Source organism: Chiroxiphia lanceolata, chromosome 21 (assembly GCF_009829145.1).
Source record: "Chiroxiphia lanceolata isolate bChiLan1 chromosome 21, bChiLan1.pri, whole genome shotgun sequence".
NCBI classification, from domain to species: domain Eukaryota; kingdom Metazoa; phylum Chordata; class Aves; order Passeriformes; family Pipridae; genus Chiroxiphia; species Chiroxiphia lanceolata.
The window spans coordinates 4832209-4857976 of record NC_045657.1 but is presented as its reverse complement, the minus strand read 5'-3'; the positions used below and the strand labels follow the sequence as shown (position 1 = coordinate 4857976).

General features: G+C 50.2%; 2 protein-coding genes across 3 annotated transcripts in view; one reads left to right on the top strand and one right to left on the bottom strand.

The window, feature by feature from the left end:
• NUP214 (nucleoporin 214) overlaps nucleotides 1–5092 on the top strand; it is a 41370-nt gene extending 36278 nt beyond the window's left edge. For both annotated transcript variants that reach the window (XM_032708058.1, XM_032708057.1), the window contains exons 34-36: nucleotides 3083–3225; nucleotides 4166–4190; nucleotides 4860–5092. In XM_032708058.1, coding sequence (XP_032563949.1) covers nucleotides 3083–3225; nucleotides 4166–4190; nucleotides 4860–4893 — 202 coding nt within the window. In that variant the 3' untranslated portion in view covers nucleotides 4894–5092. The remainder of the gene's footprint in view (nucleotides 1–3082; nucleotides 3226–4165; nucleotides 4191–4859) is intronic.
• Nucleotides 5093–11471: 6379 nt separating this feature from the next.
• FAM78A (family with sequence similarity 78 member A) lies at nucleotides 11472–24417 on the bottom strand. The gene is made up of 2 exons (XM_032708204.1): nucleotides 23348–24417; nucleotides 11472–15927 (listed from the first exon to the last, which is right to left on the bottom strand). Exons 1-2 carry the CDS (start codon nucleotides 23608–23610, stop codon nucleotides 15399–15401), a joined length of 792 nt encoding a protein of 263 aa, XP_032564095.1. The 5' UTR covers nucleotides 23611–24417; the 3' UTR covers nucleotides 11472–15398.
• Nucleotides 24418–25768: the final 1351 nt, after the last annotated feature.

Sequence of the window (25768 nt, the reverse complement as noted above, 5' to 3'; positions counted from 1 at the left end):
ATCTGTGACTCTGTCCAGCCACCTTATCCACTGGTTAGATTTGGGCTAGAGCTACTAATGAGAATTCAGGCTGTTCCCTCACCTTTGGGATGAGGCACTTCTAACAGCCTGTGCTCCCAGAGTGCTTTATGTTTATCCCACACTGATTGTTTTTACCTGTTCTGCACCCCTTAAGCCTGTGCTTGGCACCAGAGCAGACAGTACATTATTCCTGGCTTTGTTCAGCAAATACAGAATTTCAAACCTTGCAGAGCAGCTTCTGCAACTGGCAGTAAGTGCACTTCTTGAACACTGTGCTACCAGCCAGCAGTGCTCCCTCACACCCTGCAGTTAAACTCAGACTGAACAGGGCCAATTAAAAAGAGGAAAAACTTCCAGTGAGGAGAGGAAACCGGATGTCTTCCCAGTCCTGGTGTTTACATATTTCACAAGTGTTTGTCTCTTTGTCTGGTTTCAGGAGGAACTGCCTTTTATGTAAGACACATGAGAACACCCCAAAGTGTAACTTGTTAATTCCCTGAGAGGTTTAGGGCAGGTTCCCCTGAGCTGTGGGAGGCTCCAGCTGTGGTTCTGCTGCCCAGAGCTCCCGTGCAGCAAATTGCAGAGTCCCTTTGGAAAGGGTGGGATTAAATCTCCACAAAGAAGGATGCACTTGTAGGGATAACTTAGCTTAACTCAGCTGATGGTTTGTTCAGTTCTGACATCCAGCCATTGTGCTGCAGGATTTTGTACTGAAACTGGATGTGCTCCCTGACAACATTGGAAGCTTAAAAGATAAAATGGGATTCAGAACAAGCAGCGTGTTGATGAAACAGAGGTCTTGCATAAGCAGTCTGCAGACTCAAGAAAGATAATTCAGTGACTGAACTTGTGGGAAGTTTTGACAATTTTTTTCTCTACTAGAAAGGTGCAGACTCGGTCTGATATTTTCAGAGTTGCCTGAGGAATGTGATTTTGATTTTTAAAACTTTTTAAAAGAGTGTGCAAAATTCCCAGGCAGCTTTACAAAAATCCAAATCTCACCACAAAATGTTGAGCAATAGTTTAATTCTGCAGTATAATGTAGCATCTGTGTAGGATTTCCTTTCTGCCTTTTTCCTGAAGCGAAACTTTAAAAATCCCAATTCCAAGGAAGTTACTTGCCAGTACATTGTGCCTTATTAGCTCCAAGTTCCTGAGAACACCCTGCTGACTGAAATACATGTGATTCATACTGCTTCAATTCTGAAAAATCTGCATCACTCAATAGATGACTGGGGTGTCAAAAATAGAAACCACTACACTTCTTCAGAGTCTGCAGTTCTGACTGTTTGCGAGCAAATAATGTTTTACTTTCATAAACTAACCTCAAGTGCCTCTCAACTGTGTTTTGCACATCAGCTTTACAAAAGACCTGGGCAAGATAGGTTGGATTAAATTATTACCAAGCAGTGGCTGCATCTCATGTCTTTTATATGTTTGGAAAAAAAAATCTGTTCGTAGCTGAAGCTGTTTCCTGCTCATACTGTGTGTAGCTTTTCCAACAGGCATGTTTTAGTTGCAACTGAAAGGAGCAGTTTGAACCACAAGTTTTCCTTGTCACTGTTTTCACCTCCACTGCCTTACACCAGATAGATGTGATTTGTGAGTTGTGGTATAGTCCTGAGAAGATGGAGCACTGCAAAACCTCTTGTTCTAAAAGTATCACCCCATCTTGCTTCTCTTTTAAAAGAACTAAAAAAACCCTGTTCTGTTCAAAGCCACATTTGTGGCTCTAAGCTGAAGCTGCCTGCAAGGTACAGGGGTCAAGAGCCAAAGCAGAGGCACAGGGGGTGGGTAGCAGGGCCAGAGATGCAAAGTCACTGAACTGCCCTGGTATCTAATGCTGTCTGTGGGAGCAGTGTGTGCACTTGGCAGTGTCTGGGAGAGGAGAGGTGATGTCCTTTACCAGGTGACTTGCTTGTCACACTGCTGCAAGGGCTGTCTTTTATCTGCAGAGATAACTTTTGATGTGGGTTTGTGTTTTGGGGTTTTTTTTAAGTCTACTAGATGTGGATGGATGGAGAGGTGGGTTAACGTGCTGTCAGGTCATATTTTAAGTCAGAAATGACAGGAGCTTGTGTGAGGCACAGCTCTGCAAAGCTGGCACACTGTGACTGGTCCAGCTCTGCTCAGGGGAGGCTGTGCTGGGTTAGTGCTGGGAGAGCTGTGCACTTGCAGAGCTTTAGCAGAGCTTGGCATTTGGAAATCTTGTGTCTGCATTTTGCCCAGTTTAAGTTAAACTTGAAGGTCGTTCTTTGAGTGCATTTCTTGCATTCAGAATTAGGAGGAGTGTAGAGGGGGCAGAGAACCATAATGCATATCGTGGTCTCATTAGTGTGTCGTGCTGGGAGCTCTGCACTGCCTGCTTGGACAGAGTGGGTGGAGAAAGGAGACAAATTTCCATATATAAAATTGTTTCTTATATCAGTCCCCAAAGGCAATTATGGAAGTGATCCAGAGGTGATGGGGAGAAGTGCCAGGTAGATGCAGATCTTCAGGGAAGCACTGGAACTCTTTGTGGTTCAAAATGGGCTGGGGAAAAAAAGAGGAATTGAGAAATGTGCAGACAGTTTCATGAGCAGTGAGTAAGGTACACCCTGAAATTTGGGAGCGTGGGTTCTGTATCTGTGCTCTGCTTTGTGCTCCAGCCATGAGCAGCTCATATGAATTCTGTGTTTGCTGCCCTGGTTGTGAAACGAAATGAGGCACTGCTTTTGGTGAAAACCACACACAGAGGTGAATTAAAATATTCCATTTCATGGCTGGAGTTGGCTTTTCCAAGCACTTGAAAACATACCCTGGGTAAGCATGAACATATTTGCCTTTCTGCCTGGTGTATGTTAAGAATGGGAGCTGAACAGACATTTCTATGTACAATAATCTTTCCCAAACCAGAAACTCTCTTTCCAAAATGACCCATTCTAATTATTCATATCAACTGGTCTCACCTTTTGATGTATCCTCACTTAAGCAGTGCACTGTTACCATTGGTGTGAGGGCAGACTTCCAGTGTAAGTGAGCAGGTGTTTGCAAACACAGCTTTTCTCTTTAAAATCTGCAGGTTTGGTGGTACCAGTAACAACACAGCATCGTTTGGCACCCTGGCAAACCAAAATACCCCCACGTTTGGATCCCTGTCACAACAGGGCACCGGCTTCGGCACCCAGAGCAGTGGATTCTCAGCTTTTGGGACAGGTGGAGGAGGTAGGAGAGGCTAAAATTAGCATTTGGATGATACTCTCAGGCACATGGTCTTGGGGATGGTCCTGTGCAGGGTAAGGGTTGGACTCTATGACCCTTGTGGGTCCTTTCCAACTCAGCATATTGTGTGATTCTGTGAAAATATAATGACCCTGAACCACCACCACGTCTCTGGTTATCCCTGGAAATTGGGTGTGACTCATCAGTTCCCTGCCAAAAATCTGCCTGATCCTGGCTCTGCTATAGATAAGGCACTATGTCCTGGAAAACTGAGCTGCAGGGTGGGGTATAGCACCTTCTCAGCCTTTAGTCCCTAATTCCATCACTGATGTGCTGTGTCAATACCTCCCTCCTCTGCACACCTCAGATTGTTGCTTTTCGTCCCTTTTTGTGGAGTTGCTCTTTCTCCTCAAAGGACAATATGGAGAAATAATTAATATCTCCTCAGTACCATGCACATGGGTGTCTGTGTGTAAGTACTACTGTCTGAGGAATATGCACTGCAAAACTGAGCTGGAGCACCAATAGCCAAGTGTTTTTCTGCTGCAATTCAGTAAAGCCACAGTGATTTACCCAGGGCTGAGAGCAGAGCCTGTGGAAGGCCACGTTCACTGGTGGCTGCCTGTCACCAAGGACTTGCATTAAGCACACACCATCTCCAGAAAGCTGCTCTCAGAGAGCTGAATAAACCAGGCACATTGTCTGCAGTGCTGCTAATGAATGGCCTGGCTGATGAGCAGTGAAAGCCAAGCCCTCTTAGGAGCCAGGCAAGTCACTTCTCTTCTAGATGGAGATTTGACTTTCATTGTTTGCCCATCTTTTTTTTTTTCCTGGCCTAAGGCAGGAAAGAAATATTTTTCAGTCTGTGTGTGGGAGGGGGCATTTACTACAAATCTTATGTGTTCATTTTTCCCTTTTAACAACTATTTTTCTAATTTTTCAGGGTTTGGTTTTGGCTCACCTAACACGTAAGTACTATTTTTGTACCTAATTTTTCAATAAAAATACAAATAGAATCAGAAGAAAGAGTTTAATGGTTTACAAGAGCAAGCTCTGAAAATAACAGTGAAATACTAGTGCTGATTTCCATTTTGGTGGCACTGCAGAGAGCTCCAAGTCCAGGCTCTGTGCTTTCCAGTGAGGTTCTTCTGACTAATAAGAGAGAATTTCTAGTTGGATCATGTTCTTTCTCTCAGGGACATTATGTGTGTGCTCAGACTGTGTGTGTGAATCTGAAAATCTCTTCCATTTATCAGGTTGAAACAAGGAATGAAATAAATTGGTACGTTTGTGGCTGAAGTGAGATGATGATTTACAGCTAAAGGTTAACTGTCATCCACTCTGCCTGGCTGGATCCCTTCCAGCAAGTTTCTTAAACTTTGTTTCCCTGTCAAGCAGAGAGATCATGGATCTCTGCAGATGACAGGCTCTAGAATAAGCACAATTATATCTACTTAGGGTGTGTTGCTGCAGGCTCAGGTAAAAGATGCTGGAAATACTCATGTGTTCTCATAAAAAGCTTCTGGTACCAGGGAGACTGGAGGTTTGATTGAGAGATCTGCTGAATTAATGCTGCCTGAGGGAGGCTCTAGCACTCACTGCTGTGGTTTTCTTTTTTTCATTTCCTTGCTCCACAGATCTTCCTCTGGATTTAGTGGATGGAGAAGCTAGGAACATGCTGACCTCTCCTGTAGAACCTGCATTCTTGAGTCACCAACGTGATCAATATCCAACCAGCTTTTCTTTTAAATACAAGTTCTCAGACTTCTTTTTTTTTTTTCCTTTTTTTTTTTTTTAAGAAGAAAAGATTTTGCTTATTTTTATGCAATACTTGTTCTTGCTCTATATTAAACTATTTTATCTGCCTTGGTGTTATTTGTGTTGGAAGGGTTTATCTCCCTGTGTTCTGGGGTTTCCAGCTTTTCTCTTGTTCATCCCTTGCCTTACACAAGGGAGTAGCTCCAGTTGGTTCCTGACATAAACCAGCACATTTTTCATTAAGAGAATGCCTGATTATCCCAGGCTCTTAAGAAGGGGCTGAGGTTTACCCTGCTAATTTTAAGTCTAGGATGGGGCACATGCTTATCTCAGTGAAGTGCTAAAACTGAGTCATGTGTGAGCCAGAGGCTTAGTGGAGGAATAGGAAATTATCTGAGAAGAAGCTGGCAGCGTGCAGAGCACGTTCCCATGGCAGTAACATTCAGCAAAGAGGTGGGAAGTAAAAGCTCTCCTATTTTTACCTTTCTGTAAATTTTACAGAACTCAAAAAAAAAATCGAACTTGGGTTATAGGGAAAAACTTCTGGCCCTGGAAGTGCACACGTGACCTCCATCCAGAGGCATCAGTGATTTTTGCAGCTCATGGCTTTGGCTGGTGGATTCTACTGTTGGGTACATTTTTATTTTTTTTCTAACATGGATGAGTTTGTGCTTTTTCCCTGTAGCTTCTGGCTTTAGTCACTATTGTTTGTGAAATTCTCCTGTGTTTATTATACTTGAACATACTGAGCAAATGTTTTAAAGAATGCCCTGAAGGCATTCTGGCCAAACACTTCTTCTGTTTGATGCATCTGACCTCCATGAAACCTCCAAATGATGTAATCAGGTTCTGTGGCTCTCTGGAATGAGGTATTTGAAGTAATATCTCATGTGTTGGCTGAGTTCCTGCAGATTGGATGGGTTTATCTTGTTGGTCCTTTTAGGATGTTTTGGGGTACCTCTGCTTCTTCTATTTTCAGCAGAAACAGGTGGCATTTTCTGGTTTGGTGGGCCTGTGGTCACTTTTGGGAATTGTAAATAGTTGATAATTTTTTGTTTTCACGTCCAGTATTATAAACTACTTTTATTTGTCAACAGTTTCTGAAGAAATTGCTTCTTTCAAGTCAGCCTAAAAAGTCAGTATCTGTCCTAACTCCTGTCCTACCTGTGGCAGGTGACTTTCCTATCTCTGCACCTGGGAACAACCTTAGGTAGGTTCCCTTTAAGAAGGAAGAAATGTGGGAAATTCAGTGTCCAAGGAGGGCTTGTTTTTAGCTATGGAGAGGCTTTGCAAGGCCATAGGCTCCCAAGGCTTTTCCATATTCCCTGGATTTATGGACCCAGGTGTGCTGTGGGTCATGTTAGAGTCAGCACTACTGGGATTTGTGTGTGACCTCCCAGCCCATGTGATGGGAGAGGGTCAGTGCTGGTGATCCAGGGACCACAGCGCTGGAACAGAGGAGAGAATGCTCCAAACTTTGCTGCTTGGAGGTGAAGAAAAGCTGAAGCTGGATTGAAGTGTGCCCCTCCCGGTGTGTTCTCCTTGACTAGACAACATTTCTGAAGGCCTAGAGGTGAAACTGTTGTTCTGCTTTCCTTCCTCTTTATAAATAGCAGCTGGCCCAAACCATTGACCTTAAATTCTTTGCATTAATCTCCCCTGGCTGTGGCATGTGACACCTCCTCTCCAGGCCATATCAGCTGTGCTCCCCCAGATAGCTCAGAAACCTCTTGCTATGGAGAAGATTGGCTTGGTAAGAATGTGATGTTGGCATGCTGAGCCATTTAAAGTTTATTTTTTGGAATGATGGGAGCAGTTGGGGGCTGTCCCTGCTCTGCTGCTTGGTACCTGTTTTAACTCCTGGCAAGTGAAGTGCCTTTAGAATTACTCCAGACCCATTTTCTTGCAATGCTTCCCAAATAATGGTTGAAACAACCCAAACCCTCTGAACTATCTGCCCTTGAGATTCAGGTGCTGCTCTTGGTTTCCATAGTAGCTGCTGGAGGAGCTGAGCAGTGCAGAGGCTGATCGTGACCACAAGCCTACAGGAATATGCACAAACCCCAGCAAAGTCGACTTTGAAAAATCTGCATTTTCATTAGATGACTCAAGGACTTGGCAAGTGCTCGTGGTGCTCGTTTGGTGGTTGCCAGAAGCTGTCACGGGCTGTGTCACATCTGTGCTGAGTGGCCTGTGGTCATGGGGCCTCTGTTCCCCCCCCCCCCCCCCCCCTTTTGGGACAGATGCCCACCAAAGAGCAAAGCTGCTAATGTAGAAAGCCCCAGTCTTGGCAGTGTTGGAGAAGAAGACAAGGACTAACCAGGCTTGGAGTCTCGTTCCAGTAGTTTGTCCATGTTGGTTAATCCTCTGCTAACTAACAGCACTTGCTCCACCACTGCTCTGAAGGAGCTTATCCCTTTGTCTGTGCTAAGGTGGTTGTGCCCCTCTTTTCCTGCCACTTCAGTATGAGCAGAAATCTTCCAAGGCTTTTATCAAAGGTAGAGTCTTAATTATTTCTAATGAAAGAACACACTTATTTTCCCCTCCCCTGAGACCATGCCGTGGCCTCGAGGCAGCGGAGAGCCCGGTGCTGGTGATGCTGCTATGGCAGAGCACCAGGGAAAGTGTCACACTGTGGTGGGCAGAGGGGAGCCTGAGGCACAGAGAGGATTCCCCAAACCCATGGGGAGACCAGACCAGGGATTTCTGCTTCCTCCAAGGCTAAAAGAGCAACAAAGAAAAGAGCTTTTTCCTGGAAAATGGAGCAAAGAAAGCATAGCTTTGTCACAGAGAGGTAGGAGAAAAATATTTAATCTCACATTTTAAAGGTTTTTACTGTATAATGCTTGGTGTTCCAGAATGTGGGTGTCTTGCAGAGTACCAGTGGTCCTGGCTGTATCTGGCTCTGTCTCCTGGGAAGGAAAGGACATCATTCCTTTGGCCCTTCTGTGCCACAGTGCTGTGATGCAGAGGAGACTGGAGGACAAATGCCAGTGGCATCCCTCTGCTGTCAGACTGAGAAGGGATCACAGGGCTGAAGTTCATCCTGTGCTGCTGGGCTGTATCCCTGGGCTTGCCTTGTCCCTCGCAGCCACCTTCCTGCCTGAGCAGTGCTGGGGGCAGAGCTGGTGTGTCCCTGACCGAAATCCTGGTGAGTTCCATGGGAGAAACCAGACGTGTTCCTGACATGATCACCCTGCTCAGGATGGGCTTCTCAGCCTCAACAGTGGCTGCTGTGGCATGTTCACATGTGGGGTGAGTGTTAGGGATGAGTAAGATCCCTGTGACAGACAAGGGAGGTTGGAAAAGTGCTGCTGGACATCTCAGCCCCTTGCTCCAGAGGCCATGGAAAGGTGAAGGCAGGTTGTAGTTCTGCCTCTCCTGCCACCCCTTTGCCCAGGAACCAGGGACCCTGGTCTCTGTCCTTTCCAGCAGTCTGGTGTGGAATTGCCTCCCTTCTCCCTGTCAGCCATGGACGTGTCCCTACACTGCAGGCTCGGAGGCTGAAGTCACATTTTATTTATCCCTTCTTAGTTTTCATGTGTCCCCTGTGCTTTGCTTCCAGCATTGCTTACAAGGAAAACTAATCCTGCATGAGGCTTTGGCATGAGCGTGTCTGGGAGTGCCAGGGGAGTTTTTGTTCCTAGATAAATGTCGTGTGGAGCCCCAGGGGCTGGGAAGAGGCAGCTGTGGCTTGCAGGGATGAGCAGCTCTGGGTCAGCAGTGAGTCCATCCCTGTCCTCCCTCTTGCAGCAGCGAGGCTCTGGGGTCCTGCAGCCATGGGGAACAGGCACTCAGTGCTCTGGTTTAGTTCACAGGGGGTTGTTTGGTCAAAGGCTGGACTCTATGATCTTCGAGGTCTTTTCCAACTTAGTGATTCTATGACTCTTCCTCACCCAGGGCTGAGTTTGGATGTGTCCACATGTTTTTCAGCTCTGCACACCTACGTGTGTCTGTGGGATCCACCCCCCCCTCCAAGGGCCCTGTGGTTGTGCTCAGCACATTCTCTGTCTTGCACCATCCCCCCATCCTTTTTCTGCAGCTCCTAGAAGGTCACAAAGCTTCTTCTCTACAAACATGTGTCTGTCCCTTGCTGCAGAGCCAGGACTTCCCCCTGCCTGCCCTTATCTCACACAGGCACACTCTGTGCTGCCAGTGCCTGGATTGGGACTCCGACTGTTCCCCGTGCCCGAGATAAGCTCAAGTGCTGTGGCTCCACTCCTGGGACTGTGGTGCTGCTCTGGCCTCCTCACAGACCCACCCCAGTGCTGGAAGGGACCTGTGACCCCCCCCTTACACCACCCTCTCCTGGAGCAGGGTGCTGGAGTTGCTCCCGGTCCAGGCTGCAGGTGCAGAGCTTGGGGGAAACGTGGGACAGCCCCAAAGTATCATGGTAGTCAGACCTGGCTCTCCAGTGCTGCTCTGCCATGTTTGGGTTTCTTCACAGAATCACGGACTGGTTTAGGTTGGAAGGGACTTAAAAGCTCATCCAGTTCCACTCCCTTGCCATGGGCAGGGACACCTTCCACTAGCCCAGGTTGCTCCAAGCCCTGTCCACCCTGACCTTGGGCACTTCCAGGGATGTGGCATCACAGCTTGTCTGGGCAACCTGTGCCAGTCCCTCACCCCCCTCTTAACAAAATCCTTTTTGCCAGGACTCTGTACCCAACAGACAGCTTTTTAGGGACGAATTTACAAAGATTACTGAAGGCAGCCCTGGGAATCTCAGTGCAGGTTGTTTGAGGAGCTCTGTTATAATCATGTGTCAACTCATGACACTGTATTTTTTTATTTTATTTTTAATAGATGCTTCAAGCTCTTCAGGGCATTGCTAAAAATATTTTTGCTTTAAAACATGAAGGAGTAAAATGAGCATTTGCAGCTGCTGCACATGAGCAGCTTAAGATGTGAGAGAGGAGAAATAGGAAACAAAACCTGATTTGCATCAGCAAAGGGACTTCCCTGCGAAGTTTCAAGCAGGAACTGTGGGGGTCAGAGGGTATTTCTTCAAACAAATAACCGCTGCCTCAGTCTGCTTAAAACTGAGGTTAGAAAATCACAAAGCCAAGGGACAAAACCTTTAATTTGTAGCCTCAGCATTCACAGATGTGCTGCAGTCAAGGATTGGTGCTGGTGTCACCTGAAGCACCAGAACAGGGCTCTGGGCTCAGCAGCCCACGTGCTTCCCTCCATCCCCCTCATCCCTCGTGTGGGGGGGGTTCCCAAGTCTCTGAGCAGACAGTGAGTGACCGGGTGCTTTTGGCTTTTTCAGGGTGTCTCCCAAAGCAGCTGTGACTTGGCTGGTGTCCCCTCCCCACTTCTCCCTCCCTCCAAAAGTGGAACATCTAAATTTAACCTGCTATCAACAGATGAGGCTGGACAGTTTCCACTGTGGAAAGGAATCCCACTCAGAGCCCGTCCTCTCCCCTGCTCAGGCTCCATCCATGCACATTCCTTTCCTCCAGTACGTTTCCTTCCTTCCCTTCCCTTCCTGCACTTGGGATTGTGTCACTGCCATGCGCTGGTGGAGCTTCCCAAATGGTCTCTGTGGCTCTCCATGGATTATGTGGGCACACACCTCAGTGGGTTTGGGTGGTGGTGCCAGATCTCACTGCTGCCTGGCTCTGGAAGGGTTGGCTGGAACCTTTGAGGGGTGTAACAGGCCTGGAACAGGCTCTTGCTCACCCCAGGGAGGTGCAGCAAAGGGGGACACCCGTGTGAACTGCACCTTGTTGGGGGACCCCACAGGTGAGAGTCCAGCCCGTGGGTAAAATGTAAAAAGGAGAAATCTGTGTCCCTTCCCTGGGCACAGCTGGTGGGACAGGAGCCTGCAGTGGGATCAGGCTGTGGTAGGAGGGGCTGGAGGACAGAGCTGGAAGGTGCCAGGGTGGATTTAAGGGATCAGCAGTGGAGCTGTGCTGGCTGCTTGACCAGGCAACCCCTGCTCTCCAGAACTCATGGCAGCAGTTTCCTTTGCTGGAAAGCAAAGAAAAGCTAAACGTGATAATTTTGAGGGAAGCAATGAATAATGGAATGAATACAGGTGGTCTTTGAAAACCAATCGTGGGCTGCAGCAGCTTTTACCCTCTCCTTAGCCCAGGACTGTGCTCTCTCCAGATGTGGTATTTACAGTGAACATCTGACCTGGCTTTTGCTAAATAAGCAAACAGTGTCAGGAAACCGAACTGTGCAGAAGTTCAGCCGCTGCCTGCACCAACCAGCCCAGTTCCAGCTGCCCCAAGATGTGCAGCAGCCTGGTAATGAAAAATGCAGGATGTCGGTGTTTTTCACCAGAAAGCTTTGTCTGCTGTGGCCTAAGAGTTGATATGGAGAGAGAAGGCACTCCTGGTAAATAGGGTGTTTATCGCTGCCTTGAAACGTGAGCACAGAGCCATTTGTTTAAAAACAGCCACCGCCCAAACGACTCCAGGCAGACGCGTTTGAAAATTTCACTTTATTTCTCCGTCTGTTATAAAAGCAGGGGTTTGGGGTTTTTTTTACATCTCTGTTAAGTGTCCAGACTCGGTACATGTTGGTTTTGTTTTCACAGTATCTCTGCAAGACCAAGGACGATTCTTATTGCTGCGCCAGGAGCCAGGGCAGGAGGGACGGCGGTGCCGGGGCTTGGGCAGCCCTCGCCTTCCCCCCACTGCTGGGCCCAGCCTTGCTCTCTGCCACGCCGGCTCTACAGGTCTCTACCCCTCCCCAAGGCTGCTGAGGGTCTTGACTGACTCTCCGAGAGGCTGCCCCTCTCTTCCCACGCTCATCTCGGTGTCTAGGGTAGGAAAGGAGAACCACAAGGTCTGTGATGCTGCTCGGCACCTTGGCCGTGCTCGGCAGCCCCTGCCTGTCCCTGGCTGGGGAGTGGGTGCAGGGAAGGGTCTCAGCCCTCCTGCTTCCCACCCTGCACTACGACAGGGCTTTGACAGGGATGGTCAGGCTGCACACTCAGCTCCTGTGGGGATTTGGGGCTGCAAAGAGCTGAGCATCGTTGATGGGAGGGGTGAGGCAGAGACACACCCGTATCCCGTGTCAGTGCCCCATCACCTTCCCAGCGTATCCTTTGTGTATTCCTTGTTCTGCAAAAAGCTGCCAGAGAAGGAGCTTGATTTACCTCTGCTCATTTACCACCTTGCTCAGTGCAGGATGCCCCAGGTCCCCAGATATTTAAGTCCCCACTGGGACCCTGCCAATCCCTGTTCTAACCACACAGCCATTAACCAGCTGGAGCAATAGTGGTGTCTAGAGCCCTGTTACTTCCAGCCATCCTTCCTTTTATAGGCAATCTGTCCCCATCAGTTCTGTAGCGAAGCAGCACTGGGAAAACATCACTTTGAATCACAACGCATGAAATCCCAAAAGAGGCAGCATCACTTTCTGTGCCATGTCTGGTGATGCAAATGGAGGTGGAGGGGCACATTTTGACCTAGGCACGGGATAAAGGCATTCTTTGGGAAGGGAGGAGTCCATGCAAAGCCGACCCCAACGTGAAATTTGAATTTTGTATTTACTGCTTAGCTGGGTCCGTTCAGTGCAACAGGACAAATTAGCCAGGAGGTTACTACCAAATTGCATGGATGCATCCAGTCCACCAGGTAGAGGGAATAGGAGGAACCAGATTTACTTAATGCACTGGGAGACTAAAGTCCAACACAAAGTTAAGTGGAAAAGGACAGAGGTGTTCCCTGAATGTGGTTTTTGGTGACTGAGAAGAAATCTTTCCTTGGAATTCCTTCATGCAGCTAATTAAGACAACTGGGCCCAATTCCTTTGACCCATGCTGACATCAGTGAGAACTGTAAGTACTCAGCACCTGGAGACAAAGTGAATATCAAACACAAATCCCCCTTCTGCTCCCACCCACAGGACTGCCCAGGAGAGCACCTCAGTGGCAGCTGAATGTGATCAGCTATTCACCCACAGCTCACAGTTTGTCCTCTTCTGCATGTATTGCCTCGGAGAAAATACAGACAAGTCCCAAAGGGCTGTGCCAGTAGAGATGTAGTTGGATCTGAATCCAGGTAAGAAAACGGAGTTTAATACAGAGAATGATGACTGTGCAAGTCCAAGTCTCTCTAGCTTCATCCTGTATAGTCCCAAAGCCTAGATCTAGGCACCCTTTGGCTCATGGATTTGGGTTTGATCCAGTCCAGTCATTTGCAAGCTGCTTGTAATGCTGGACTTCCCACCTCGGAGATCTGCCCGTGGAAAGGAGCAGCTCCGTGGCTGAACATCTCTGAAAGCCAGTGGATGGAGGAGGGTGGGCTCCCCTGGAGATGAGGGGATGGCTGCAGGGCCCCAGGATCCTTGTTTGCTGGTTGGAGGCTGTCTTGGTGGGGCACACATCTGGGTGCGTGTTCCCTGGGCAGGGGGTGACGTTGAACCTGCTGCCAAAGTCGGTGGTGTGGCTGTGGAGAAGTGAGGAAGGAGAATTTCTTGCTGGTAACGTCCTGTGTGGAAGATAAAGATGGGAATAGCAGCTAATTGGTGCCTCTCCGAGGGGAGAGCCTTTTGAGCAGCGTGTGGGGGGTTGTGAGACCTGTTCAGACCAGCTCAGCAGGGCCAGGCTTGTACCTGGCACATGGAGCTCTCCTCAGTCCCAGCTCTTGAGGCAAGTTGTTAATATGAGGAAATATTTTCTAGGGGAAGGAGCTGCAGAGGGAAGTGAACTGCCTCGGGCCACGTGCTGGAGCAGAGCAGATCCTCCGCTCCCCATCCTGTGCCCCGGCCCCCAGATGCCACCTTCACCACAGAACTTCCTCTGCCTGCAAACCACGTCCCTCCCATTCAAACAGCTCCTCTGTGCCACCCTCCTCTGCAGAAGTGCATCTGGTTATCTCAGAAGCCATCTGGTCCTTACTGAAACCTACAGGTTCCACCTCCTCCTCCAAATGCTCCTTCCTCACTGAGGGTCCACACCCAAAGCTCAGGTGTTGCCCCACCTGCACCTTCTCGTGCATCACCCTTTGCTACAGTGGATGTTTGTGCCATGACCAGACAGGGATGGTGTCATGGTCCTGTCTGTACCCCATTCCTGACAGTCAGGTAGGTCGGGAGGTCACTGGGAAGAAAATTATCTACTAACCCCAATGTGGTTTGTTATCACAGGAGGAAGAGTTTTCCACAGCTGTCTCTGCTGTGTTTGCTGGGAATGGGTGCCTTTAGTTTTCAGATGTGGCTGTTCCTGAATTATGGATATTGCTGGGTAGGCTTGGTAGATAAGATCTGCCCTCGCTGACACCCATGAGTCTCCAATGACTTCAGAAGGATGCTTTTTATATCCTGCTCTTTGTACAGCACCGTCATTGGAATTTCATGGGAAAATGGGGCAACAGAGCTTCACCCAACAACAGCCAGTGCACAAGCCCTTGGCTCTTATCCATGAGAAAGTGAGACTATGGGCTAGTTGGGCAAACATCTGTGTGTCCTGGAGACAAACACAGTGGGACATCCATCCCTTGACTGATATTGACTCCCAGGGCCACAATTCCAGCTGTGAGGTTATCCCATATTAAAATGCTAACGGGAGGCTGAGATCACCACGGGTGAGCAGCGTGAGCTGCTTCTTACCCCTCCTGCAAAGTAGGGAGATGGCCTGGTAGCTCCCATTCCAGAGCCAGCTGACAGCAGGTTTGTTATTTGCATTGCTTTGAAACTGAGATTATTTCCGTGCTTCCTTGTTCCAGGTTTTAAAACCAGGAAGGTTTTCTTTTTATCTCGCTTCTTCCAATTTCATGCCCTTTTCATCCATCAGCCCGTGCCACACTGACAATCTATTCCTGGCTTCAAAATTTCCTCTCCAAAATTCTGTAGAAAGGACATTCTGCCTGGTGGTGTTTTTGTTGGTTTGTTTGTTTTTTTTTTTTTCAAACATAGCTTTAAGGCAAAAGTTTGGCAATGCAAAGCAAAGTCTACATAAGGCCGCATGACTTGGATTTGCAACTCAGAACCTTACTGCTTTTAAAAAAAAAAAAATCCCTTATCTTAAATAGTCAACTTTTTGCTCCAGGAACTTGTTTTGTTCTCAACCAAAAAGAAAAAAAAAATAATTTCTTAAAATCCCAAATAAAATGTTCTTATTGTTCTGGGCAGTCTGGACAAGCTAATGAGACTGAAATTCAAACAGGAACTAAAGTAGGGAAGGAAAAAAAAAAAAGCTGTAGGGTAGACATCAGTGTTAGTTTCTTCCCTTAGAAATCCAGTGATGAGACAGACCCAGTCCAAAGGTCTCCTCTTTAGCTTTAGCACAGTGAAATCCGTCCCAATGGGAGAAGGTAGAATGGTTGCATTTGTTGAATGAATAAAAAGTGCATTTTGATTTTGCTCAGATTATACATGTGTATCCTAATACCTAAGTGATTGTTTTGCTTCAGGTTTTTGTGTTCTCCCTTTTTGGTGCCGGGGACGCCAGGTGTGTATTACCGATGTTTGGGAGGTATCACCACGAGTGGTGGTCCATCCTTTGGCCTCCACATGAGTACCTGAGCATCATTGGCATTGGGTTTGACAAGGGCACTGGGTGGTATTGGCTCATTCTTGCTAAGGACCTGGGGCTGCTCTTGGGCAGAGGGCTCCTGCAGCTTGGCACGCTGCCCCAGGGGCCTGCTGGGGTTGACCTCGATGCCCAGCCTCATGCGCCATTTGATAGTCTGCAGGGTCACCATCTCGTTGGTGGCCGTGTTGGTCGCCACCAGCCAGGTGGTGAAGCTTTGATCCCGGTGGATGCTCGTGAGCTTGGCCACGTTGCTCTCGCTGACGGGCACGGCCCACGTCACGCTCGGGTAGAAGTTGTCGTTCATGCTGATGTTGAACTTGGACTCCTTCTTGGTGGGACCCACGATGGTGCAGGTTTCTGTCGTGTTTCCGTACCAGGGATAGTTCACCCCGTCTGAGTCACTGATGGCCTGGATTTTACCGTCCAGTAGATCGGGAAGCTCCCAACTCGACCTGCCATAATCAACAACAAATTATGGATAGTGCATTAATTAATTAGTTTAGAAGCATGCTGGACTTTAGGAAGGAGTTGTAGATGCATTCCCCCCTTAGCTTTTACTGGAATCTGTGCCCTTCGTGCCATCCTGCTGCAGGAGCTCATCCCTGCCATTAAAACCATCCTTCCCAGCAGGGCTGCTCTTGATCCGTTCCTCCCCTAAATTTCTCTCTGGATGAGCCACAGTCCCTCCCTGCTGTCTGCCTGGCGCTGGAAGTGTAACCCATCCTTCTCCAGCCCTTGGAAGGACCCAGCTCAAGGGCTGCACACCAGGCTCCCGGCTGGGGATGGTGTTACAGTAATCAGAGACCCCGAGGTCGAGCAGCTTGTAAAACTGCCTGCGCTGGTCATCTGTGAGAGGGACAGAAAGGTCAGTCTTTCTAACAAGAAAGTCAGTGAAAATGGTCCCCTGTCACCTTGAACTGCTGATGCACAAATTGGAGTGGGTTTTTTTATTAACTTCCAATTTGAATTTTAAGATTAGATTTGTCAATGGAAGCGCAAACTGCTGTAAATGTCTCAGAAGAAGGGTTAGACGTTTGCACTAAGACAGCACGACCACAGATCACATGCTCAGCGCACACCAGGTGTTTTAAGGACACTCTTTTCAAAAACAGGCTGGCAGAGGTGGTTCTAAGGTACTTTCTCCCTCTTTCTCACAAATGAGCCCTCCCCACCATCCAGGGGTGGTGTCCCAGCCACCGAGGTGGCAGAAGGGGCTGGGTGGCTGCAGCAGTGGTGTTTGCACCTGACCCTGCTCTGGGGCTGGGACTCTGGGCTGTGCTCCAGCCCCCCAAGTCCTGCGGCTCCCTGCTGCGGGCTGGGACATGATTTATCCCGGGAAGAGACAGAGGGGACACGCTGAGGCTCGTCAGGGTCAGGGTGACTGTCCAAGCCTTTCGTAAGTCTGGTGCTGCAGCTTAAAATAGCCCTTTGGTTGCAGTGGGGGCTGTGGGTGGGGGTATGTGTCAGCCTGGCCGGCTCTTGCACAGCTTTGGGATGAGCTGCTCTGGGCAGGGCTGATGTGACCGTCTCACAAGGCTGTTCTGATTGTTAATTAGTTAATGACCGTGAATTGCCTCCATGTTTGCAGCTGCTGGATCGTTCAGCAGTGAGCTGTGTCTGGCTCTGGCTAGAGGATACCGTGGGGGATTTGAAGATCTCATTTATCTTTTTTCCGTGCGAGCAGGGGGTCCTAGCAAACACCTCCCCTGTGCCACGCAGGCGGATGCCTGGCAGGAACCCGGGAGATGGAAGTGCAAGGCAGGATGTGGGGTGCTCCGGGGGATGCAGGGATGCTCCGAGCAGCAGGGCCAAGGGATGCTCCGAGCAGCAGGACTGGGGGTTGCAGGGCTGCTCTGAGCCGCAGGACCAGGGGTTATGCAAGCACAACATCTCCCCGCACAGATTTACAGGCTGCTGTCAGCTACAGCACCGCAGCTGCAGCAATCCTCTCCTCCAGAGCCCATCGCCAGCAGGCAGAGGGAGTCCTTTCCCTGGAAGAAAATTTTTAGTGAAGGCAGCCAAAAGGAGATCCCTGAGCAGTCCTGCCAGGACCCCTGTCCACTGCAGAGATGTTGATATGCTCTGCTCTCCAAAGCAGAGTCGTCCTGGCTCACCACCCCCACGCTCTGCAGGCAGGGCTGAGCAGGGGAAGGTTCTGGGGACGCTCCGTGACCCAGCCCTCGCAGGCAGAGGAGTGGAGGTCGTGCTCTGCCCCCACCTCCTCCCCACTGCACAGCCCGGCTCTGAAACCCCATCTGGGGGCTCTTTCTCTCCCTTTCAGCAGCTGGTTTAGGATTACTTTCCATTCAGACAGTGGCTGGTACTCAGCTTGGCTGTCACCCAGGGATGAGATGTGACAGTGTCCTGGAGGTTGACTCTGTGACAGGCACGGTGCTAAGGTGCAACCACAGCATGTCTGCAGGTACAGAGGTGCCAAACCAGGACCTGAGATGCTAAAAGAGGCTGATAACCCTCCTGGGCTGCTCCAGCCTACTTGGGTCAGAGGTTGGTGGGTGAATGGTGGGAAAATCAGGTAGAGGATGCTCAGAAAATGTTGGCCCACTAACATCTGCTTCTCCCCATCTTCATTCCCAGTACCCCAGTATAGAATTGCAGGACCTTCTGAGGATTTGCCTGGTGTTTAAACAAGAGTAAAAACGTGGAGCTGTGTCAGGGCCTGGGCAGGATGCTGGAGGCAGAGCCTGCAGAACCCCAGCACAAAGGCAAGTGAGCAGCGTGGCTGGGGTGGCCCAGGTGGGCACCCAGCTTAGGGAAAGGCGGGGGCAGGAATGGGGAAGGAGAAACTGTGTTTCTTCACAGAGCACACTGTGCCTAATTCTGGCGTGTGGTTAACCCCAGGGTTTCAAAACCATCACGCTTTATCTGCACAGCTTGGAAAGGGGAGAAAAACGAGGCCTCATGACGGTCCCATGACTGGAGTAGAGCAGAGGCTGCATGGTGGTTGCTGCTGGTGGTGGTTGCCCCTCGCCTGGTGCTACAGCAGAGCCTGTGTGCCAGCCAGGCTTGGCAGCCTTTGCTTGCAGAGCGTGTCCATGTTAAATAATATGCCAACAACTGGATGATTTTGGAAAGAATGCTGTGGAATGATCTTTGGCTGCATCAGCATCTTTCTCTGGTAGTGTCGAGCCAAGGAGAGACCAGAAAGTGCCCAGTAAACACTTTGCTGACAATAGCAGGGAAGAGGAATGAAAAGAAACCAAGCTATCTGGTTTCATGGGTTCACTATAGCTGATCAGCTCCAAAATCAGTAGATTCTGGCTTGTAGTACTGACAAGCTAGTTTCTGAAAAAAGCTTTAAACCTTTTCTGAAACCTTCAGAGTCAGTTTGGGCATCATCAGTGACTGGAGCTGCCAAGAAACCTCTCTTAACAAATGTCTTCTTGCTACCAGAAGGAACTTTGAGCTATTTCTTGTGTCAGAACCGGAGCCCTGCTGCTGACAGCCAAGCAGCTTTATGTAGGTTTAAGCCTCCTAGTCCTCTTTCAGACACTTTTCTTCCTATTCTGTCACACAGAATGAAGCCCCCAGCTCATCTCAAGCCCCCAGATATCTGTCTCACAGCACCCACCAGGGCAATCACTGCAGTGGCCTGGGCAGTGACAGCAAACCCAGCACAGCAGCCTCCAGCCCTGAGCATCCAGCAGTGTGGATACATCCAGTTAACCTTTTCAGACAGGCACTATTGCATCCTCAGCTCCAGTTCCTTAAAGCCAGCTCCTAACTAGTCACAGGCCAGGTGGACTTGCATAACCCTGTGCTCTCTGGTCCTCTCCAGCAGCTCCTCAAACAAGAGCAGCCCCACTGGGATGCAGCCCCTGCTCCTGCAGGTACCAGGGCCACGTGTGGGTGCAGTGAAACGCTGTCTCAGGTATTTCACATCCCTGCTCCCACCTGCCTTCCCTCCACCGCTGGCCTGCACTGGGGACTCATAAAAGAAAGAAAACCTGACAGCCAGAGGTGCTTAATTTTAAATTGTGCTTTACAGTGCCTCTCTCAGCTACTGCAGCACGTCAGGCAAGTCAAGGCAGAGTCAGAGTGAAGAACAGGAAGGAAATTTCAGATGTTGTTCCCTGGCTGACAGAGCTGTGCTGCTGTGGTCCCTCTTCCCCCCACCCTCCAGCTGCGTGTTCCTGCCTCGTCTCTTGAATTGGCAGCAATGTTTGATGCATGGCTGGTTCAGGGAGTAAAACTAGCAGAAAACTGGCATTAGGAAAAAAGGATCAGTTTCTGCTGGTTTAGCTGAGCAGACTGAGAAGACTCAAGTCTGACTGCACAAGCTATTTAAGCTAAGGTGGGTGCTCGCAGCACAGGTGAGGGTCAGGGGCCACGCAAGGGCAGCAAAGCCTTTTCCTCTAAACCCCTGGAGGGGTGAATTCCCACAGTGAACTGACCTCCCTTCACTTCCCATGGAAAGAATACCCTTTTTTCCCTTTGCTGAAATTTGACTGTGTCCTCCCTCCCGAGGACTGGGGTTTTATTCTCTTGACAAGTTGATTTCTCCAGTTCATTGTGTCCCTGCTGCAGGGCAGGGAAGATTTAATCTCACCAGAGAGAAGCCCGGTAAGGCAAAGTGATGATGTAATGATGCAAGTGCCCCATCCGGTCCTCCAGGGGAGAAACATCCCCCTGAAACTTCTCCAGATTCTTGGCTGATCGTATTATTCCAACTCCAATTTATTTCTCTCTCTCTCTTTTGCATATCTCCCATCTGCACCGCTTCTTGCACATCTCCATGGAGATGGAGAAACAGGGCTGATAATGCCATTCCAGCGTGGCCCAGCCCCTGACACAGGTCCCACCAGGTGCAGAAACCAGCACTCACCCCAGGAGATGCCAGCAGGGACCTGGTGAGAGCTGCAGGTCAGAGCTCTGGCCTGATCCTGATGCCTTCCCTCTGCACAGCAGCACCTTCCCTAAGGATCAAGGTAAAACCCTGCATGGGGGGAGCAGCAACAGCAGCCATGGGGTGAACAGGAGTTCGCCCCAGTTCTGCATAGAGCAGGGTGAGAGAGCACATCCTCATGCTGGTGGTTTTCATGTACCCAGCAGCATCTACTGAGTCACACTGAGTAAAACAATGCCAGCATTTATGTGTTATCTGAGCTTTAATTCTTTTCCTTTACATCTAAAAACGCTGCATTTAGCCCCAAAATTGTCAGTGCCACTTTAAACGCATGTGTCTAAATTATCCCCTCTGTAGCTCCCATCCCTATAGCAGCATTATGCACAGCTCCATCTGCTCCAGTATTTCTCAGCTGTTTCCATCCTCGATATAATGGCCAGCTTATGCACAGCTACCAACTTCCCAGCAGAGAAGTGAAAAATTAATCCAAAGCCTGCTGTAAGTATTGGTGCTCTGTTTGACCAATTGATTTTTGATTATTTGGAGTTTTCTCTTTGCCTGCCACGACAGTGATTAAAAATATGCATGTGGCAGTAGCCTCTCTCCATCATGGAAAGTTGGGACAAATACTCTGTTGGCATAAATCGATGCAGCTCTGTGGAGGTCAGTGGGATTACATTGAGTTACACCAGCTAAAGGTTTGGCCCATCCTTTCCCATAGGTTTGTGTCCTGTCTCTCTCTCTATAAAGGTCTTCCAAGAGCATGTTCTGATGGCATTGGAAGAGGCCTTTCCTCCCAAATGCCTTTATTTATAGCTTTCAGATGGCAACGGGTCTATAGAAGGAGAGTGGAGGAGCAGACCAATTCCTGCTTATGTTCGGGTAACTTTTTTAGTATCAGTTAAATGTCAAGGAACCTCCTAGGGAAAAATCTTTGTTTCCATGATTTTCTGGCTAATAGCTCTCCTACATAGCTGCAGGTTTTAATTCTACCTGTTTACAGCACTTAGTTGGTAGATACTCCCTTTTTTTTTTTTTTGTCCCAAAGCATTCCAGCAAGGGCAGACCGTACCAAATCCTCATTTTAAACACAGGGAAACTCAGGTGCAGGGAAATAAAAGGCCAGGCTGAGGTTTGCAGCACTGGCAGCATCACTGCCCAGTCTTTTTTATTTCGGTGCATCTGAGCTGTATTTATATACAGTGGACTTCTCTGTTTTCCTTTGCAGCTGGTCAGTAAAGACAGGATTTCTAAATGAGCCTGAGAATTACACATGCAAATCCCAAAGGCCTGGAATTGGGAACATCTGAGCAACAAATTGTCCTTGCTAAAGATGGTGTTGGAGCCAAAAAGCCTACAGATTTCGGGCCTGCTGTAAGTACTTTTAAAATCAAGATGAGCCGGTCTGCACTGCTGGTGTTTGCCAGGTGCCAGTTCGCTTCTCCAGGCACTTTCTGCTTGAGCTGAGAGGGGACGTGGGGACAGAAGGGGGGCAGCCTGTAGCCTCCGGCTGCTCCTCGGTGTGCCCTTCCCTCCGGTCCACATCTTACAGCGCCAGATTCGCGTGATGCTGAGATGCTGAACCCGTGTCCTCGGCGGGGCTTACAGGCGGCAGGGAGGGAAGGAGGGCCGGGGTGTGCGTGCAGATGTTCAGGCCATCAGGAAGGCGCTGCGTTAAGTCCGAGATTGCCCTGCTCTGCAGCCCTCCGTGCTCCCCTCCTCCCTCAGCCCTCCTCGTTCGGTGATGTTTAAGCCACCCTGACTGACCCTGCAGGGGCTGAGCCGGCATCCCCCTGACCCAGGGCACTTGGGATGAGCAGGCGGGCGGGTTGCTCGGACCTGACCTTCCCGTCCTTCCTCCCTTTCCCCCAGAGGCCGGGCAGCATCAGCGCCCGCAGCCGCTGACCCATCTGCCAGCGCTCTGCGCTCGGGTTCTGTCCCCGTGCCTGGACAGACAGATTTCTGCTGCACCAGGAGGCTGCACCTCGCGCTGCCCAGCACCGTGAGTTGCAGAATTACTGCTCTGTGCGGGCATTTAGGGATCAGGTGCTGGGGCTGACTTAATTGCGGGCCAAAGCCTGCAACAATGTTTGGAGAACAAGCTGGTGGGGGACTGGGGAGAGACGACTTTTCTCAGCAGGGAGGTGACATTCTAATTTGACTCATTCCTGTCTCACTGTGACTGTCTGACCATAACACGGGGATTTTTTTTTGGTGTGTAAACAGCCCCTATATTCCCTCTACCTCACATGTACACCTGTATATTCCCATTTGCACATTACCCATAAGGAGGGTAACGTGAAATTTTCACCCTGCTCCAAGGTGATGCAGAGGGTTTAATTATCAATGGGTTAAATGCATCCTGTGCTTTCCCCGTGGGCTGCCTGCTACTGTGGGCAAAGCAAGCAGGATTCCTCCTGTGACGTTAAATGTGCTCCCAAAGGTGGTGGGCTACCGAGCTCCCAGCCACAGCTCTCTGCAGCAGCAGCAGCAGCAGCAGCAGCACAGCACGCCAGGGAAGGCTCTGTGCCACAAGTGTCAGCCCTCGGCTTTCCCTGGGGCTTCTCAGTGCGCAGTGTTGGGATGGGGAGGGATGCAGGTGAGAGGAGCTGGTGGTCAGGAGAACCACTCGGGCCAAACACGTATCAAAACAGGAGTTCCTGCCATGGTAGGGGTGCCCTGGGGTTTCAGGTTCTCCGCTGCTGCCCAAAAGCTGTTGAGAAATAGTACTGCTTTTGGGTTCCTACCAGAACAAGTAGGGTTTGACTGGGGCTTGGGCAGGCACATTCCCATTCGAAGAGAACACCCACTCCTTTAATAGGGCAGGGACAAGCTCTCCTCTACTTAAAACATATAAGAAAGTCCTGTTAAGTTTCAGAGGAGCTGGGTTTTAAAATCTGGATTATAATTTTTGGGCTTAATCCACTATTCCCCAGCCAGGCCACGGCCCTCCCGCTCTTCCTTCCCTCTAGGCAAACGCACCCGCACGCGCTCTTGGAAATACTTACATCCCCTGTTCCCCGTAGTGATTGTAAAATTCCATGTGGCTGCAAGCCTGGATCCAGCCCACAATCCAGGTCTCCTTCTTGGGAAGAGGGGGCACCAACACTTGCGCTGAGGCTCGGAAGTGAGGGGTCCGGTAGCGCAGGACCACGCTGGAGGACTCGTCAATGCTGGTGGGAATGGGATCGATGGAGGCTTTGACTTCAATCACTGAAATACTTTCCCGGAAAACTTTGGATTTGCAGCTAATACTCTGAATACAGCCCATGGCATACCCCGAGTACAGTCCGACGCGGCTCCTAGGGTACTCCAGCAATCCTTGGGAATATTAGGCATTGAAATTATCTGGTGCTAGATCAATTACAGATCTTCTGGGTTTGTAGTCTCAAAACTGATATCCATAGGATAGAAAATTCATCATGTAAAGCCTTAATTTGAGTATCTGTCTTACCAGTACTACTCCTCTATTTGAGGTTAGCTGCGCTTCAGAAGCAAAAGGGCCTTTAAAATTTTTTTCCCCTTTTAATGACCCATTAATTCTCTTGCTCAGTCTTTGGGTTAAAAAAAGTCTCTTGAGTTCAATAAATAACGGTGGTGTTCTTAGCTGATATATTTAGTCCTTCCTTTCCTCAGATGCGGTCTGTCATTCACCGTCAAACATAGGACTAGCCGGTATTTCCCTTTATTCTTTGGATGAAAAGCAGAATGTTGATAGACACATCTATATAAATAATGAAATAGTTTTTAGCCCCAGCTTGTCACAACCGGTGTGGATTTCCACTTCCTGACTTGCAGTTGTTCATAACTTCCTTTCGCACAGAATTACAATAATAACAGAAAAGAAACGACGGCTGGAAAAACGCAAAAAGTCGCCAAATCTCCCAATCTGGAGGCTCCTCCGCCAGCGATGTCAGGGCTTTGGGGATTAATTTTTTTTTTTCTCTCTCTCTCTCTCTCTCTCTTAGAAATAGCCGTGCGGGCAGGGCAGCAGCGCGGTGCCGGTGGGGCCGGCGGCTCCGGGAGCGCTGCGGGGCAGGCGGCGAGGAGCCTCCCCCGCGCCCGCCGGGGCCGCGCCGCTCCGCGCCCGCTCAGCGCCGCGGAACCGCCGCCCGTGACATCCCCCGACACGCACCGGCCCGGGGGGCGCCGGCCCCGCCGCTCCCCTTCCTCCTCCTCCTCCTCCTCCTCGGCGAGCGGCTCTCCGCAGGGGTGTCCGACCTTCCTCCTCCTCCCGCTGCTGCTCCCGGGCGCGCCGGCGGTGGCTCAGCCGGCGGGGCTCATGGGCGGGCGGCGGGGCTGCCCCGCACACGCGTGGGCCCCGCAGGGCGTCACAGCATCCCGGGGAGCAGCGCCGAGCCCCGGCCGCGCCGCCGAGCCCCGGCTCCCTGCGCTGCGGGGGCGAGCGGCGGCGCGGGGCGGGGGGGATGGGGGGGGGGGAGGCTCCTTCTCTTTCGCTGGGTGGTTTGGTTTTGGTTGGTTTGGTTTTGTTTTTTTTTTTCCTCCCCTTCGCCTCTTTTGCTTTTAGCTGCCCGGGGAGGTGAGCGGAGCAGGATCGGTGCCTCCACCTCCCGGCTGCCGCAGGCTTCCTCTCCCGCAATACATTCGCGCACCCGGGGACGGCGCCGGCCGCGGGTCTCAGCCTCGCCGGTGGAGCGGGGGGTTGCGGGGGGGCTCCCGCTCCGCTCGCCGCCGCAGCATCAGGGAGGCAACGGGGTCAAACTTTGCAGGAACTCGCTCGCAGCCCCTCGGTGCCCCCGGGCGTGCCCGAACGATGCCGCCCCGGCTGCCCGGGCAGGGTCCGCCGCATCCCTTTGGCTCCGCCGGCCCCAGCGGCACCGGCTGCGGGTCCGGGGCCCCCCCGCGCCGCCCGCCGCCCTGTCCGCCCTCCTTCGCCCAGTGCCATCCCTCCCCCTGTATTTCGCTTTTAAACTGCAGCTGTTGAAGGCTAAACCTCCTTTGCAAAAAAAAAAAAAAAAAAAAGGCAGCATTTCCTCCCACATGTCCGTGAATTGTGGGTAATGTAGTTTTTTTGTTTTCTTTTAGAAACCCCTTTCCCTCCTCGCCCCCTCGCCCCCCTTTATTATTATTTTTTTATAATCGGAACACAGAGTATATTTTCTCTTGGGTTTTCAGATTAAGATTTTCCTCTGCTGGCTGAAGATTTTGCAGGTAAATTTGGTACCAACCCAAGGGCACCAAAGGCAATGGTCTCCTTATTTGCAGAACCTGTAGCCCTAGGCTGGATGGGCTGTGGTTCCAGCAGTAAGAAATGCAAAGCTCTCCATAGCAGCAGTGGGGCTAAGGAGTAGCTGGAACAGGGAGTAAGAAGAATCTGAGGCAGCAGCGGCCTGTGGAAAGTTGTAAACTTCTGTTACAGATGGGTTTGGGAGCACCACTGCTGGCTGGTCCTGCTGGCTGGTCCTGCT